Below are 18,917 nucleotides of genomic sequence, written 5' to 3'. Positions count from 1 at the left end.
GATTCTGAATCTTACAGGAACAGTCTATTTGGTGAATATTCTTTATAAAGTCATGGAAAACTAAAATAGAAAGACCTACCAAAATCTATAATTTACTAGCTGCAAACATACTATTTATCATTCATTTAGACATAAATCTTACTAATAATACCTGTTAATATTTATAAAGCACCAACTATATGTCAGGCAAGGTTCTAAGTGCTTAATATGTATGGTTTTATTTAATCTTCACAATAACCCCATGAGGTAGGTAATTTTTAAATCTCTAATTGTACAGATGAGAATGAGGAACAAGACATTTAAGCAACTTGCCTCAATGGTGTAGGTACAAACTCAGGTGGTTAGACTTAGAGCCCAGGATCCTAACACTTTACTGCCCCTCTAACTGATCACTCAGTACTTTAGAAATATGCATACTTAAATATTCATTATTCTTATAAAGTGTGAATTCATTTCGAAATCCTATAGATTATTATTAATAACAGTGAGAATAGTTGGCTACTCTTATGTAGTAGTTTAATGGGTAGCTGGAAATTTCTTACAAAAAAGAAAAGTGTCTTAACTTTTTTCATTGATACCAGAAATTCCATCATTACATTTCTATTGTGTTTTTCTCCTCCATTAAAGTACTTTGGGGAGAAGGCAACATTTCATTGCATCAGTCTTTGCTTCCTTAATTAGGAATGAGCTTGTCAGATTCTTTATGATGGAGAAGAGAAGAGAGGAAGAAGACACATGGCAGCTTCTGGGGAAATACCACCCCAAGATACAGGAAGGGTTAACGTGGGGTGCTGACAGCACACTTGACTTAGAGCATGTTTAGAGCTGAACCTTTATATTAAAAGCACACGACTACAATCTGATCTGGTTTACCTTTTATTGTGACGGCACACACGTCTAGACACCCAGGTAGAATATTGGTTAAAATTTGTCCCAAGAAGGAAAGATTAGTGATTTAAAGGTCATCTAACAGCATCTGTTAGTGATTTAAAGGTCATCTAACAGCATCTTTCTAAGGTTCATGCTGCTCTTTTAAACTAGCTAAAGGATGTCTTTGGAGGCCCCAACATCCATGATCCTGTGTATCTTTAGTAGCAACTTTCCTACCCTCAAATGCCCAGAGACAGACATCCTGCTTTCCAGGGCCTGTCCTACCATGGAGAGCTAGCTGTTGAGGAGCACACACTGGACTTAAACATGGTCTTGTAAAATCCATATAACAATATACAGAATTCGTGGTTTCGATGAGCAGATAAGTGCTATAGCGAGTCAGAAAAGGGAGACCTCAACATAGACTTGAATAATCAGGGATGATTTCATGGAAGAGTTAAGAAACCAGCAAAGAGGTGTTTGATTTCTCCTTCTAGAAAGTGGAGTTAATCTTTCCAAGACAGAGGAAGTCCCTGGTCCCTGTCTGATTCTCTGCCACAGGTACCCAGGCGAGGACTGCTCTAAGTGCTTTGCTTCCAAGTATAGGCAAATCTGTACATAAATGATAACTGGAACCTGGGACACTAATAAGGCCTTTATGGAAGATATGATGAGATCACACTCACCAGCTACTCTGTTAACTAAAAGCTTCTGACAAATTTTCTTTGTTTCATTATTTCCAATGTTTTGAAGTACAAATAATACTCCAATGAATTTTATTAATTTATTTTCTGATACCTTTTCTGATACCTTTCTCAATTCTCCATAAACCCGACCCTCTAAATGTATGCAGGAATTAAGTATTCTTGCTTTGTGGAAGAGGAAACAAGGTGAGCCACTGATAATAGAGCCTGCTGGTTGCCTGCCCTAGACAATATCCACACTCCACTTTGACCTTACAGAACCTCAGTTTTGTTCAGTGCTGTAATGTATCCAGGACATCTCAGACTCTGGGTAGGGATCCTGGAAAAACACTCTTCCTGTTCAAAAGACAGAGTCAGCCAAGTCAGCTGTCATATGCCTTTCATTCTCTGCTCTTTCCCACTTCTGTATGACCTTATCTTTAAATGTGAAATGACCTTGGAAAAAAAACCATACACATTAAGAATGATCAAAAAAGATGCTAAGAAGATCCTGGACTTTTCATTCTATAAAAGTATCTGCTGTGCCTATCTCTGGACTTTTTATTATGTGAATAAAACAACCTCTATGTAGTTAAGCCACTGTAATTGAGTTTCTCTTACTTCTTGCAACCAAATCCCCAACCTAATTGATTCTAGCTATCTTCCAGCTATGTTCTAATACTGGAGACTTAAGATATTTACCATTACATTTGAGCCCTAAATTGCAAATATCAGCAAGTTTTGTAAGCTTATTTAAGTCTTTGTTTTGATTTTTATAGAGTAGAATTTCATACTTAGAAAAAATAATACGTGTTTATTGTAATGAAACAAACAATTAAAATGTGTCTAAAGTAAGCAATTAAACATCTCTGCTTCCCACTGCTACTTCAAATGCTACTCCCCAGGAGTCACTGTTAATAGTTTGGAATCTTTTCTTCCTGACATTTTCAATGCATCAACGAACATCAGTAACTTTCATAAAAGTTAAGAAATTAGACATTATTCTGTTGCTGTAAACATCCCAATTATTTGATATCAGTGAACCTCAGTTTCTTTAAGTCTTTGATATTTTTCTAAAATATTTCAAACTTTCATGTGGTTTATGGCTTGAATTTCTGGGACAGTCTCTATGATCAAAGGCCATAGGAGAATCAAACAATTGTCTCTAGGGAAAAGCAAATTCTGAAAAATAGCCAGAGCCCTTCATATTTACCTTTTATCTCTTTTCTTTTTGGATTGTATCCAAGTCTAAAATGTTCATTCAAGTTGGGAGTAACTGGTCTGACCCACTCCTATTTTCAAGTATTGCCAACCACTATAGGACTGTGGCTGGGCTAATTATAAGTCATAAGGTCAAAGAGGAAGTTAGTCTCTCACTGAAACTGTACTAGGACAAAAACATGGATTTTTCTTGAAATCAGTGATGGAAGAGGATTTTAATACATTTTCATTTTTGTTAGTTTTATGTTCTATGAATGCTATTTTATGACCTTAATAGCTAGGAGTGCCCTAATATAAATGGCACTTATTTATTAAATATGAACAAACAACTCATGAGCATTTTACTGCAATCTCCTCTTTGGTTAAAGGCCATTCCTTATATATTTGTGTCTTGTTAGTGGCAAACCTCATTTCAGAAACAGCATCTAATTGGCTTTATGGTATCCTACTCTTAAATATAAAAAGATAGTTAAGGACCAGATATTTGAATAAAGTTTTTAATACAAAAGAGGCAAAAACAAACACACAAATAAAAAATAAAAAAGGAAAATGTAATTTGTAGCAAATAAAGTCTATGCAAAGAGAAGAAAAATTTAAAAAGCACTATAATTAATATTTTCAGTGAAATAAGAGAAAGTATGAAGTAAGAATAAGGATACTATAAAAAAGAAACATTCAGAGAAAAAAGAGCTCATGAAAAATTTAAAATGTGTTAGCAGACTGAATGATTAAATAGAATTGGAAGGAAAAATTGAGTAAATCTCCCTTGTGGCAAGTCCAAAAGACAAAGAAATGGAAAATAAGAGAAAAAAGATAAGGAAATTAAGACTATTTTAAAAGGTACAACATCTGGATAATGAGTCCCAAAAAGAACGAATAGACGAAATTAAAGAAACTATTCAAGATAGAGTCTCAGAACTGAAGGTTATATGTTATTATATACACCAAGTGTCCAGCGCAATGGAAAAAAACGGAAGACACACAAGTAGGAACAACATTCTGAAATTTAAAAATTCTGGAGACAAGTAAAAAATCCTATATTTTCCAGTATGAAAAATAAAACTAAACTGGCTTTAAACAAATGATCAAGCATCAGAGTGACACCAAATTCCTTAATAGTGACTCCAGAAGCTAAACGACAATTGATCAATGCCTTCATTATGAGAAAAATAATTTCCAACCCAAAATTACATATTTAGTTCAATTATTAGTCATCTCTGAAGCTAGTGTGAAGTTAAAATATTTTCTGACATGCAAGGTGTTCTAACATGCATTTTCTGCCATATAAGGTCTTTAAAAATTAATTTCCATTTATTTACCTTTTCTGAAAAAGCTACTAAAAGACACTTCTCCTACAAAAAAAAAAATGAGAGTAAACCATGAAAGAGAAATAGAAGAGATCCATGAAAAAGGAGACCCAACATAGGAGGGGTGAAGGGAGTCACCAAGATGATGGAGTAAGTCTCCAAAGATAAAAGCTGGGGAGTACACTACAGAGCAATGAGACAATTTGTAATGGATCAGAAGGCCAAGAATGGTAAAAGCAGCCCCTGACATCCAGGAGCTGACCTGGCACTCACAGCTAAGCCTTGGTGTTCTCTTGCTGAACACCAACAATTTCATAGAAAATCACCATCAGACGAGAGCATTCTACAATCATAGACAAAAACAAGACCATGCTGTATTTGTGTTCTATCACAGACAAAACCATGAACATGGTCCAATCTACAAAATTAGTCTTTTTTAATCCCCTCTATTGAGATAGCCTACCATTTCTCATGGTACGTGCTCTCCCTCACTACAATGAGTAACAAACTTGGTTCATTCAGCTACAAATGTGTTCCTAGCGGCCTTTGGTTACAGGTTATTGACAAGTCTCAGAAGTGATTTCTTCAAAAAAATTTAATGACTAGACTACCAAATAGATTTTAACACACAGACAGGGAATTTTACAGTTAGAGGACAGGTTGGGATTGAACTAATAAGTCTACAGAAAACTATAAATAAAAAAACAGATTGTTTTTAAATTCCTGGGAACACAGAATTTTGTAAGAAAGGATAAAATAATTTTCTGATATTATATGACTCAGGTGTCAATAGCCCTTCCATATTCATAATAAGGTAAACATCAAATTTCGAACTAGCCAAAATGATGATGTGAGGCTGTGGATGGATAAGACATGTATGTGTTGAACAAGGGTATGAAGAAAGCTTAATCCTCACCTTTTATAGTAAGAAGTAAAAAAAAAAAAAAATCAGCTCTAAAAATGAAAAATCGAGAAGTAGCAAAAAGCATATTACTTAGAATATGAAGACATATCACAAGAATCAGCTAAAGGAATAGGACTTGATTAGGAATAGGAACTACATGGCACATGTACTGTTTTGTTATCTGCTTTTCTATACCTGAGGCAGACATCAGTAATCAACCACAGAGCTGATAAGTCAGTGCTGAGCCTCAGATTCCTTTACAACATAGTTACTACAAGGAGCTACCACCAACTGAATGAATCTAGTGCTGGAGATGAAACCTATTTGCCTTCCTTGAATGACCATATGATCTTAATGAGTCATCTCAGTTTTTTCATTCTATGAAAATAAAATAAGGATTCTGTAAAATAAAGAAAACTAAATGCCTTGGCAGGTCAGTGACACATGAAAGTACCATTTAAGAATGTTAATTTGGTAGCAAAAGAGAGGATAGAACCATGGCAGAACAGCTAGTGGGCAGCTGCAGTCATTCAGATGATGAAGAGTGGGTACAGAGAGATATTTCTGAGGTTAATCAGTAGAGCCTGATGGTACAGTTGTCTCCATAGGAATGAAATAGCCACATTCACAGTCTTATGTTAACTACAAAATTTTCTTTAGCCTTTGAAAAAGTTCATATATATAAAGTAAGGAAAGCAACATTTACTTATTGGTACCAACTTCTTGGTACTACACAATTTCACATTTGTAATTACTTTTATCCCTTGCAATAGTTCCAGTTGAAAGGTTTGAAATGTCCAACATTGGAATGAGTTAAAGGAATCTAGGATTTAAACCTGACTCTACTGGATTCAAAGCTTATACTCTTTTCAAATAGTATGTTGACACAATTGTCTTGAACACTGAAAATGAGTCAGGAAGAGAGAAAAACACAGAATCACTTCTAAATCAGAGCAAAGAAAGATAAAACTTCTAGAAAACTACAAATAAAGGAAAATTGTAGTGTTGGGAAAGGCAGTCTCCTGTATGAAGTTTTTCCACCCCCACTTGGATGCATAGCAATGGATTTTGGGCCTGGAACACTTCCTTACCAAGAGATGTGCTGGGCTTATCACTTTGTGTGAGAATACCTTTTTCTGTTTCAGGCACAATAAGTGTTCCCTTGTTTTCTTTAGCATGTATGTCCATGGCCCTCAGTTATACTCCCAACTTTCAGTACTACAGACTCCGCAAGAGGGGAATCAGTGTTCCTTCTACTGTGACAGGACTGGAGGGAGTGTAGGCCAATCATCCTGAGTTGGCCACCAGAAAGATCCGTTGGCCATTGGGGACCAGTGTCCACTACTGAAGAGACTTGCTCTGTCTCTTCTCTATGTAAATAAAGTGTTGTTCTATCCAATGCCTGACTGTTGTTTTCCTTGGTGACTCAAATACTGAGATGTCACGGGCCTCCTCTCCTAGGATTGGTAAGTGGTGCATGGTGTTCTGCTCTCTTGGGATTAATAACCTGCATGATACTCTGCTTGACATGTACCATAAAGAAAGTACATACTTACTTGGTTAGAGGCTTTTGTTGTTGTCATACCCTTGAGCATGGTTTTATGTTTAGAAAGAGAATAACCTTACAGACCTGTGATATTCCAACCCTTAAAATATAATGATGACTATCAGAGAAAAATTCCCAGAGGCACTGAGGGGATTGTATTAAAGTGTAGATATGGGGTTTTCTTTCTTTTCAGTGCCAAATGGAAATCAATAGGAGCCATGATTAAATGGAGAGGTGTTTTGAAATGTGTGATATTATTACATGAGAGTATGGTGTCTTCAATTAAGAGATCCTCCATATTGTAATTTTTCATGCTAACCCACATGGTCCTTAAAAGCTCTGCCAGTTTTGCCTAACCCCAGGGAAGTCTCTCTCACTAAGAGAGGTCCATCTTCTACCTGCACATGCCAGACTTGGCAAATCCCCCAGGAAGAAAAAAGTCTACCCATCCAAGTTCACCTAGGAAGTGCTTCTGCCCTTGTGGAATATACTTCCCATTACTCTTATATGTCTTTTATGTCTTTTAAAAGTGTATAATTTTTAGTTTATCCATTTTTTTCTGGCTATTATAGTAGGAAGCACGGTCTATTGCAATATGTCATATTTTAACTAGAAGTAGAAATAGCAGAATTACATGTTATGTTTACGTGTCTCTTCTATTTTACTTAATTTAGATTTTCTAGTAGAGACAAACTTAATTTTTTTTATTGTGTGTCATCTTTTAGAACCAATCTTGTGACTTTTATCAGTGTACATTGTTTTTGAGATTAAATAAGAGGTAATTCTCTAAGTGACAACTATGTTACTACTTCTATTTAGGTTTTTACTTTTAAGCAGAATGTTTTTGATTCAGTATTAAAAGCACATTTAAAAGGCTAACTTTACTTACTACTGGAATCAACAAAATAGGTTATTAAAGGCAATGATAATTTTTATTTTGTTACTGTTTAAAGAAATATTACTTATAGTTATTTGGTCGTTAACAGGGATTCTTTTATCAATATAAGCAACTCTTGCTGGTTTTAGGAGCTTCCTATGCATCACATTTAGGTTTCAATTAATACTTAGAACAGATATTATACCTGTCATTAACTGTAAATCTTACTGTGATCAAGGCGAAGTGGCCATAATGTAAGCTTTAGGCTAAGGTGGAACAGCTTATAATAAACCAATAATTACCAAAGGAATAACTGGAAAAGCTGGATTAAAAAATATCTTTGAAGCCGTAAGAGTTGCAAAATTAAAGAGAGTTAAAGTCTTCAGATAAAGATTCTGGGAAACATGGTGGAGTGAGACATTCTCAGATCTCTCCCCTTGAAACAACAATAAACTGAACATCTAAAACTGAACAAAAAACACCCAAACTGCACACCACCACATCTGAGCATGGATCTGCGCATAAGAGCTGCCACAGGTCAGAAATAAAGAAGCTGTCTCTCACAGCCTTTGGACCTCCCTTTAGGACAAGAGGGTGCAGTGACTTCCCTGAAGAGCCCTGCCTGTGAGTGCTGTGAGTTCCATGCAGCTGACAGCAGGGCCCAGTCATCAGGGCAGAAAGCAGAGAAGCGGGACTGGACCGCAGAGAAACAATAGTTGATTTTTACCAGTTGCAGTTGCAAAACCAAGGCTGAGCCACAGCCCCCAACTCCCAACCCGGAGCCCTCTCCGTATACCCTCCAAGACTGATCACCGCAGAGCCCCAGGGAAATCTGAGCAAACGCTGCCAGGAGAGTCACTGACACTGACAGGAACTGAAACTGAGGGTAGTGAGCGTGATTAAATATCTACAAGAAAAATTTTAAAAAGCATTATTTAGGCTTTATATAAAGCAGGGATCCAAGAGGCTTAGACGCCATCTACTGGAAACCAAAAGAAAAGCGCCTTCTTTGCATCAGGCTAAAGAAGAGACCTTTATATAATAAATATTCTTTCTGGAAAAAAAGCAGAATACACTTCCAGTAATGCTCAGGCAGAGAAATAGTCCATTAAACACCATGAACAACCAAAGTGACAAGGCATCTCAGAAAGAAAGAGAAAAATCTCCAGAAAATATGCTTACAGACATAGAAATATGCAAATTAAATGACAGAGAATTCAGGATGGTACTTCTGAAAAAACTTTAGGAGATCTGAAATGAGTCATATCAACAATTTCAGGTATTGAAAAAACAACTTGATGAGCAGAGCAAGGAGACTGAAACCCTCAAAAAGAATAGAATAGATATTTTGGAGATGAGAACACACTGCAAGAGTTGAAAACGAAATAGCAAGCTTGGGAAATAGAGTTGACCAAATGGAGGAAAGGATCAATGATATCAAAGACAGGAATCTAGAAATAAGTCAGAAGGAAGAAGGGAGAAACCAAAGAACGAAAAATAATGAAAGAAAAATACAAGAACTAGTTGATACCATCAGGAGAGGAAACATAAGAATAATGAGCATTACCAAAGGTGAGGAAGAGAAGCAGAGACTAGAAAGCATTTTCAGACAAATAGTTGCTGAGAATTTCCCAAGCTAAAGAATGAGCTGGAGCTTAGAATTCAAGAAATCAACAGGACATACAATTATCTCGACCCTAAAAAGGCTTTACCAAGACACATTGTATTAAAGTTATCAAAAATCAATGACAAAGACAGAATTCTCAGGGTAGCCAGGGAAAAGAAGACAGTAATTTATAAAGGAAAACCCATTAGATTATCATTGGACTTCTCAGCGCAAACCTTACAAGCCAGAAAGGAATGGAATAAAATATTTAAATTACTAAATGAAGTAACTACCAGCCTAGAATAATGTATCCAGATAAGCTCCTCTTTAGATAGGAAGGAGAAATTAAGACCTTTCCAGACATACAAAAATTGAGGGAATTCTCCACTATGAGGCCTGCACAACAGGAAATACTGAAAGTTGTCAGCTCATCTAAAACAAACAAACAAACAAAAAATACATAATGATAAGTAAAGTGACTATCAGCCAAATAGAAACAGAGGAGTGCAACCCTTACTAAGAACAGGCCATTATAAGCTTAAACAATAAGAAGAGAATTGCTATAGCAAGATAGTAATGAACGTTCAGCATACATAGGGAAAAATTGAGATAACAATGACTGAAAAGGGGAGGATTCAAAGATCCAGATTTGTAAAGGGGACTGGAGATAAGGCACATGCAGAAGAAAATGTATATGTATAACTATACTTTTCATTTTCATAATGGCAACCACACACCAAAGATTCAGAACTGAAGTATATAACATAAAACAAGAAGAACCAAAGGCAAACCCACAAAAGACAACCAAAGGAAAGAAAACAGAAACATAAGGACAAGAAAGCATGGAAATACCAAGCTCCCAGAAAGCAAAAGATAAAATGGCTACAAGAAGAGCTCATATTTCAATAATAACCCTAAATGTAAATAGACTGAACTTACCAATAGAATGGCACAGAGTTGCAGAATGGATCAAAAAATAATACCCAACCAATGCTGCCTCCAGGAGACACATCTCAGCTCCAAACACAAATACAGACTCGAAGTGAAAGGATTGAAAATGATATTTCAAGCAAATGGCATTCAGAGAAAAGCAGGAGTAGGGGTACTAATATCAGATGAAATAGACTTCAAAATAAAGAAGGTTAAGAAAGATATTTAGGGACACTTCATAATGATAAAGGAAATCATGCACCAAGAAGATATAACACTTACTAGTATCTATGCTCCCAATCATGGAGCCCTGATATATGTAAAGCAATTACTAACAGAACTAAAGGGAGAAACAAACCAAAACACTATCGTAGTAGGGGACTTAAACACCCAATTGTCAGATATGGACAGATCATTCAAACAGAAAATCAATAAGGAAATAACATCCTTAAATGACACATTGACCAATTGGACATAATTGATATTTACAGAGCCTTCCATCCAAAAACAGCTCTTTATTGATGCTTCTCTAGTGCACACGGAACATTCTCAAGAATCGACCACATACTGGGACACGGAGATAGCCTTAACAAATATAAGAGGGTTGAAATCATACCAATCATATTCTTTGATCATAATGCTTTGAAACTAGAGATCAACTGCATAAAGAAATCAGGAAGAACAACAAATACATGGAGATTAAACAACATGCTACTGAAGAATAACTGGGTCAGAAATAAAACAAGACTTCAAGAGATACATAAAAATGAATACTAATGATAGTACAATATCAAAACTTTTGGGACATGGCAAAAGTGGTCATAAGAGGAAAGTTCATATCATTATAGGCCTCCCTCCAAAAACAAGAACAAGCCCAAATAAACAACCTAACGCTTCATCTTAAAAAACTGGAAAAGGAAGAACAAATGAGGCCTAAAGTCAGCAGAAAGAAAGAAATCATCAAAATTACAGCATAAATAAATAAAATTGAAAACAACAACAACAACAACAACAAAACAATAGAAAAAATAAATCCAACAAGAAGCTGGTTCTTTGAGAAGGTTAATAAAATAACAAACCTCTGGCTAGACTCACTAAAGAAAAAAGAGGAAAAACACAAATAAATGAAATCAGGAATGAAAAGAGGAAATTATAACTGACATCACAGAAATACAAAGGATTATGCGAAATATTATGAAAAAATATATAATACAAAATTTAATAACCTAGAAGAAATGGACCAGCACTTAGAAAAATAACAATCAAGATCTGGAAAATCTAAATAGACCTATCATCAGTATGGAAACGGAAACAATCATCAAAAACCTACCAAAAAGTAAAAGTCCAGGATCAGATGGCTTCACCAGTGAATTCTACCAAACATTTGAAGAAGATTTAATACCTATGCTCCTCAACCTCTTCCAAAAAATCGAAGAGGAGGCAATACTTCTCAACTCATTTTAGGAGGCCAATATTACTCTGATACCAAAACCTGGTAAAGATAATACAAAAAAAGAAAAGAAAACTACAGACTCTCATGAACACAGAAGCAAAAATGCTCTATAAGATACTAGCAAACCGAATACAGCCCGACATATTAAAAAGGTGATGCACCATGATCAAGTTGGCTTATCTCAGGGGCACAGGAATTGTTCAACATATGCAAATTGTTTAATGTGATACACCACATAAACAAATTCAAAAATAAGAATTATATGATCATATCAATAGATGCAGAAAAGCCTTCCACAAGATAAAGCATCCATTTATGATCAAAACACTTAACAAAATCAGTATAGAAGGAAAATACCTTAACATAATAAAGGCCATCTATTACAAACCCTCAGACAATGTTATACTTAATGGTGAAAAACTAAAAGCCTTTCCCATAAGATCGGGAACAAGGCAAAGCTGTCCACTATTGCCACTGTATCCAGTATAATATTGGATGTCCTAGTGAGCACAATTAGGCAAAAGGAAAATATAAAAGGCATCCAAATTGGAAACGAATAAGTCAAACTGTCACCATTTGCAGATGACATGATTCTTTCTATAGAAAACTCTAAAACCTCTACTAGAACACTACTAGAAACAATTAAAAAATATAGAAAAGTCTCTGGATACAAAATCAACGTTCAAAAATCCATAGTGTTCCTATACTTTAATAATGAAGCATCAGAAAAAGAAGTGGAAAAATAATTCCTATTGCAATTGCAACAAAAAGAATAAAATACCTAGGAATAAACTTAATGAAACATTTGAAGGACCTATATAATGAAAACTCCAAGAATCTATTATTAAAAGAAATCAAAGAAGATACAAGGAAATGGAAAGATATCCGTGTTCTTGGATTCGAAGAATCAACATAGTTAAAATGACTGTATTACCTAAAGCATAATACAGATTTAATGCAATTGCCATCAAAATCTCATTGACATTTTTTAAAGAAATAGAACAAAAAATTATCAGGTTTGTAAGGAATCACGAAAGACCCTGAAATGCCAAAGCCATCCTCAGAAAAATGAACAAGGCTGTAGGCATCATGCTGTCCGACTTCAAATTATACTACAAAGCGACAGTAATCAAAACAGCATGTTATCAGCAGGAAAACAGACACACGGACCAGTGGAACAGAATCGAGATTCCAGAAGCAAAACCAGATTTATATGGGCAAATGATTTTCAACAAAAAAGCCAAAAACATACAGTGGAAAAAGAAAAGCCTCTTCAATAAATGGTGCTGGGAAAATTGCAAGGCCACCTGCAATGAATGAAATTAGACTCTTGTCTATCACCACACACCAAAATTAACTCAAAATGGATTAAGGATCTGAATATTAGACCTGAAACAATAAAATGCATTAAAAAAAACACAGGAACGAAACTCAAGGACCTTGGACTTAAAGAGGATTTTATAAATCTGATCTCGAAGGCAAGGAAAGTAAAAGCAAAATAAAAAGAATAGGACTTCATGAAACAAAAGCTTCTGCTTAGCACAAAAACTGCCAACAAGGTAAAGAGACAACCATCTGAGTGGGAAAGTATAATTTGCAAGCAATGCCTCCAATAAGGGCCCAATATCCAAAATATACAAAGAACTCATATGACTCAATAACAACAAAAAAACAAATGATCCAATCAGAAAATAGGCAGAGGACCTGAACAACTACTTCTCCCTAAAGGACATACAAATGGCCAACAAATATATGAAAAGATGTTCAATATTGCTAGCTATTAGGGAAATGCAAATCAAGACCACAATGAGATACCATCTTGCACCTGTTAGAATAGCTATAATCAACAGAAAAAGTAATAACAAATTTAGAGAGGATGTGGAGAAAAAGGAACCCTCATACACTGCTAGTGGGACTGCAAATTGGTACAGCTACTATGGAAAATGGTACAGAGTTTCCTCAAAAAACTAAGAATTGATCTACCATATGATCCAGCAATCCCTCTACTGGGTATTTACCCCAAAGACTTGAAAACCCATATCCTAAAAGATATTGCACACCGATGTTCATAGCAGCACTATTCACAGTTGCCAGGACATGGAAGCAACTGAAGTGTTCTATGATAGATGATTGGATAAAGAAGCTGTGGTACATATATACGATGGACTATTACTCAGCCATAAGAAGAGATGAAATGCTGCCATTTCCGACAACATAGAAGGACCTCAAGATAATCGCACTAAATAAAATAAGCGAGACAGAAAAAGTTGAAATTCACATGGTATCACTTATATGTCGAATATAAACCTAAAAGCAACAAAGGAACAGGACAAACAAACAGAGCCTCATGGACATGGACAATGGACTAGTGGTTATTGGAGGGTAAGAGGTGGGGGAGGAGTGGGGATGTTGATGGTGTAAAGGGGGTCAAATATAGGGAGGTAGAGAGAGGATGAAGTGAGTAAAGGGGATCAAATATATGGTAGCTGATGGAAACCGGATTTTGAGTGGTAAACATACAATAGAATATATAGATGTTAAATTATAACATACACCTGAAAATGCATAATTGTGTTAACCAATGGTACCCTAACAAACTTAAATAAAAAATTTTTTCAAAGCTTCTAGCATTGCCTGGGAAGTAGTAAAAGAATTAATTTATACTGGGCTCCAATAAATCAAGGGTGAATATTGTAATCTCTAGGGTAACCACCGAAAGAATGGACAGAGAATGTAAAACTGACACATGAAAAATGAGGAAAACACAACACTATAAAATAGAAATAGAGAAGTTCACTTTTTAGACTAATTCAAATGAAGGAAAAACAGTAGAGAAAATGGAACATAATACCAAATCGGAAAAAAGAAAGCAATAGTAATATGGTGTACAAATTGTGTAAGAGTTTACACAATTACATTAAATGTTTTTGGACTAAATACAAGAATTAAAAGGCAGAAAATTTCAAACTAGATATTAAAAAGTACATGCTGCATATGAAAGACATACCTAAACAAATATATAGAAAGAACGAAAGCAAATGGATGGAAAAGGAAACACCAGGAAAAATCTAATCACAAAAAGTTAGTGTAACAAATATTGTATTAATATCAGACTAAGTAAATTTTTAAGGCAAAAAAAAAATTTCTAGAGTTAAAGAGATTTTGCAGTAATAAAAAAATCAATCTACCTGCTAGAACTGTAATAAAAACATTAGAAGTATACGAGAAACGTTTGTTTTGCGTGTAAAAAGCACATTCTCCTTATTGAGATTGAAAAAAAGTCCGTGAATGCCGTTTGACAGCACAGCCAAGACCTAATCATTCTTTACATTCATAACCCTAACCAGTTATCTTCACACTTTGCTAAAGGTTGATCTTTCAATCAGGATGAGGTAGGTTACGTTTTAGAAATAAACAACCTCCAACTATCATGACTCTTCCAAGGTAGCTTATACCTTGCTCTGACAAAGCCTGTGGCCAGTCAAGATGATTCTCTAAGACCACCATTGGCTCAGAATTCCTGGCCGATTCCATTTTGCAGCACTTTCATTTTATCATGTACTTTCACAATTGCCACAGAAGGGGAAAAAGAGCTAGAGGGTGTCACGCTGTCAATTACATGCTCCAGGATAGAACTGACATGTGTCACTTCTGCACACAATTCATTGACCAGAACTAGTTTACCCTGCTCAACTGAAAATAGTGCAAGGAAGTATAAATTTTCCAGGTGCCCAGAAAAAGAAGAGAACTAGGCATAGATTAGGACCGGAAGTGTCTACCACAGTTGGAAACTTCTGCTTAAATTTCTGAGGTCATGAATCTCCATAAGGTCATGGAGCACGACAATCCTAAAAAGAAAGGGTATGGTTTCTATATGTCCAGTTGCTTCATTTCAGAGACTCTTCACCATAGGAAGCACTGGCCAAGGTCCAGCACAAGGATGCAACCTCTCAAGTATCCACTGCCTTTCAGCAGAGCTTAGCGCAGGGAGTGCCACCTGAGAGAGGAGAGAATCAGAGACAACAGGACCAAAACCCTTCACTTGGGAGCACAGAGGCATAGAGAAAGTAACAGCCATCTTGAGCATTCTCTGACTGGAATATGCCTCCGATGCTGCAAAGAATCAGCCAGGTAGCCTGAAACTTTGGTTCCAACTGCCCTTGGCTAGTTGGAGGTGCAGGCCGACTGATCATTTGTATTGACATGATTTGAACTAGCCCATGACTGTTAAAGTCTACGATGACAGCATTCTGGATCAATTTCAACTGGTAAATACAGTGGTTCACTTGGTCCTACCCTGTAGTGACCCCATTAACCCTTTCAAAACTGGATGGCCCAACTGCTTCCCCTGGCCAGGCTGATGCCAGATCCAAACAAGACCTTTCTCTAATCTTGAGATTAGCAAATAGAGATTGAAAAACATTATAGGATTATAGACTCTATCATTTTAAAATTACCCTTTTTTTCTGTTTTTTTTTTTCTTTTCCTTTTCTTTATTGATAGCAAAAACAACTTAAACTTATTTATTTTTTTTCAAAAAGACAGCACTGAGCTTAAAAATCAGATAGTGGTGTATGGACAGCACCCACCTCTAATAGAAGCCTTTGATGCAGTGCTTGAGTTTGAGTGAGTGCATCCCAGGACACTTTCAAGAGCAGCTCCATCTTCTTTAAATTTCGAAAATCTCGTTCTTTCTCCCTTTGTTTACGAGAAAGTTCATCATGGTAGTTCTGCTTGTCAATGAGAGAGTTTCGTAAATTGAGATCCAAGATCCCTCTGTTTCAGGTAAAGAGAAAAGAAAATGAGTGGTTAGTCATCAGCTGTCATTCATGTTTGTTAAGATAGTGAGCCTGACATACATTTACTGAACTATTCTCATGTTAGAATCAAATTGTAAGTAAATCCAAAAGAAACTTTTTTTTCAAGTTGGTATAATTTAGAGCCACAGTTATAAAAACCCCAGATGGAATAGCAGACTGGCAGAGATGGTTTCCCAATTTCCCTGGAGTTTTACTTAAAATTAGGAAGTAATGCTCTCTTAGGGACATTACCAAATTGCTCCCATTAGGTACATGTCATAATTACCTCAGAAATCTCAATCATTTGTAGAAAAAAATCCCTCAATTATAGCACACTCCAGTGATACAATTTCCCAGAGGCATACTTCAGAAAATTACAACATACAACAGATTGTGTCCTTAAGATTTGGTCAAAGGAAATTGAGGAAAAAAGTGAGTCAAGGATGGAAAAAAACACTTCTAAATGCTTTATTTAATAATGTTTTATTAATAATAAAATTGATTAAAATTCTATAAAATATTTATTGAAAAAATTCTGTGAAAGCCTAAATCTGAGATTATGTTTTGAATCCTCAAATAAAGTTGAAGGAAAATTCAGATGATAGACACATATATAACTAACCTTTCAGTTAGTGAAGTTGCTTCATTCTCTCTGGTTAATTCCAATAGCTTAACCAATTGGTTATATTCTCGTTCTTTTACTTCAAGTAAGGCTCGTTTGCCTTCAACTTCCTTTATTACATCCTCCTTCTCTTCCATTATCGCATTAATTTTGGTTTCAACTTTCTTTAGTGAGTCATTTAGTTCTTTGAGTTCATATTCCAAGACAATTTTTTTCTTTTCCATTTCTCTGTAGGAGATACATACATACATACATGCATGCATGCATGTGTATACACACAGATACATACTTACATATGTGTACAGACACACATTTGCCTTATTTTGAGCCCAAGAAGGCTTTACCTATTTTTACTTCCTGACCAGGCAACAGAAGATCTAGTCAGTGATCTTGGAAGTGGGGCGAAGACCACAGATGAGTGAGACTTAGAAGATATCTCCACTGAGTGCCACTGAAGGCAGGGATTTGTTTAGCCTACCGACTTACTCCCTGGATCCCCATGGCTATTATCTCCTGGGATTCCACCCTTACCCTCACCAGCCTTCCTGAACTGACTCGAATTTCTCAACTTTGGTGCTTGTGGGCTTGGCTTTTAGGACCATTACTAGTGTCTGCTTCTTTTTTCCCTTTTCTTTAAGGATCAGTCACCAGAGCTATCATATTATTTCTCCGGAATTTTTGTGTCTTCACATATCTTTATCTTTTTTGGTTCCTATAAGCCTTGAGAATTTTCTCAGTGACTTCTGCCTCCAAATCTACTCTGAATGTTTGGGATGTTACACATATGAATAAGTGGTAAAATAATTTCTATCATTTAGGCTTTTGGCTGGCTGATGATATACACTTCTAGACCGTGAAATTCTACACGGTAGAAATAATTTATCTTTTGCACAGCTCTGTTAAAGTCAACTAGAGTTCTTCATTAAAAAATGTAATTTATAAACTGGAAAGAGAATATTGTTCCCAATCTAAGACATAAATGAGTGTTATGAATGATACTAATGTGCTATACTACTTTCTTTTAATGGACTTGATATGCACAAACTAGACCAGAACAAATGCAGAAATTTCTAAAATTATAATAGTAATTCGATCTGTTCAGTGATTAACATTCTTGTTTTAGTGTGCACACATAACTTGGGAGAGAATGGACTGAGAGGAATTAAAAATAGAAATATGAAATCATACACTTTTTTACGGGTTGTTTTTTCTATCTCTTTTCCAATTTGTACAGGGATGGCTTGATGGTGGACCACTTCATCCTAGTAAGGAAATGAAACTATGTTAAATTATGTAATCTTGGACCAGCAGCAGTTAAGATAAGCAAATTGAAAAGGAGAAAGGAACTACAATATGTAGAACTCTTATTCTGTACTATGCAGGGTGCTTTAATTATTTCATTTAATACTTACAATGACCTTACATGATAGTTATGGTTGTTACCATTTTATAAAGGGAGTAACTGAATTTAACCAATAGTGTTGGCGATTCCCTTTATTGGGTATACCTATCATCAGAGATTGCAGGAACTGGCTACTAACAGTTCATGCTTGTTCTTCATAGGATTGCCACTGACTGAGCAGAGCTGCTTTGTGGGAGAATTTGGGGTAGAGGGAATTGGGGAGCAGGCTATAAAATGACTAACCAATTTGATAAAATGGCTCATCCCTTCTGTCTCTGAGTGAAACCACCTCTGTGGTGCTGTTCATGGTCTAGAGTTCTCTGTGGGATCAGGTTGAGACTAGAGCTCTCCTGAAACCATATGTTGGCCAAACTTCTTCCCCAACTCTATTTTGTTTCCTTCACTCCCCTATCAGATTCTCCTCAGAGCCTTTCCTCCATGAATACTTTCTTAAGCTCTGCTTCTAGGAAACCTTGACTAAGACTAAGGTTCAGAGAAGTTAAATAATTTTTCTAGTCATACATCTAGTTAGTGTCAAGGCCAAGATCAAGAAGGTAACTTCGTCTAACACCACTTTCCACTATGCTCTGTGGGTTCATGGAAAGTTCAGTTTTAGCCTCAAGAATGTACATGGAGAGGGTTATGGAAGAGTCCCTTCCCGTCTGAGGATCACAGTGGACTTTGGAGCCTGGGGTAA

General features: G+C 35.9%; 1 protein-coding gene across 6 annotated transcripts in view; it reads right to left on the bottom strand.

Moving 5' to 3' along the window:
• The window catches only part of CCDC146 (coiled-coil domain containing 146), a 131,490-nt gene that overhangs the window by 20,588 nt on the left and 91,985 nt on the right, over positions 1–18,917 (bottom strand). For all 6 annotated transcript variants that reach the window (XM_016145939.2, XM_016145940.2, XM_036230289.1 and 3 more), the window contains 3 exons: positions 18,007–18,080; positions 16,819–17,046; positions 15,987–16,173 (listed from right to left, as the gene is read on the bottom strand). In XM_016145939.2, the coding sequence (XP_016001425.1) occupies positions 15,987–16,173; positions 16,819–17,046; positions 18,007–18,080 (489 nt within the window). The remainder of the gene's footprint in view (positions 1–15,986; positions 16,174–16,818; positions 17,047–18,006; positions 18,081–18,917) is intronic.

This window comes from Rousettus aegyptiacus, unplaced genomic scaffold, assembly GCF_014176215.1.
Source record: "Rousettus aegyptiacus isolate mRouAeg1 unplaced genomic scaffold, mRouAeg1.p scaffold_m13_p_13, whole genome shotgun sequence".
Lineage (NCBI taxonomy): Eukaryota > Metazoa > Chordata > Mammalia > Chiroptera > Pteropodidae > Rousettus > Rousettus aegyptiacus.
This window is presented reverse-complemented; position numbering and strand designations above follow the sequence as displayed.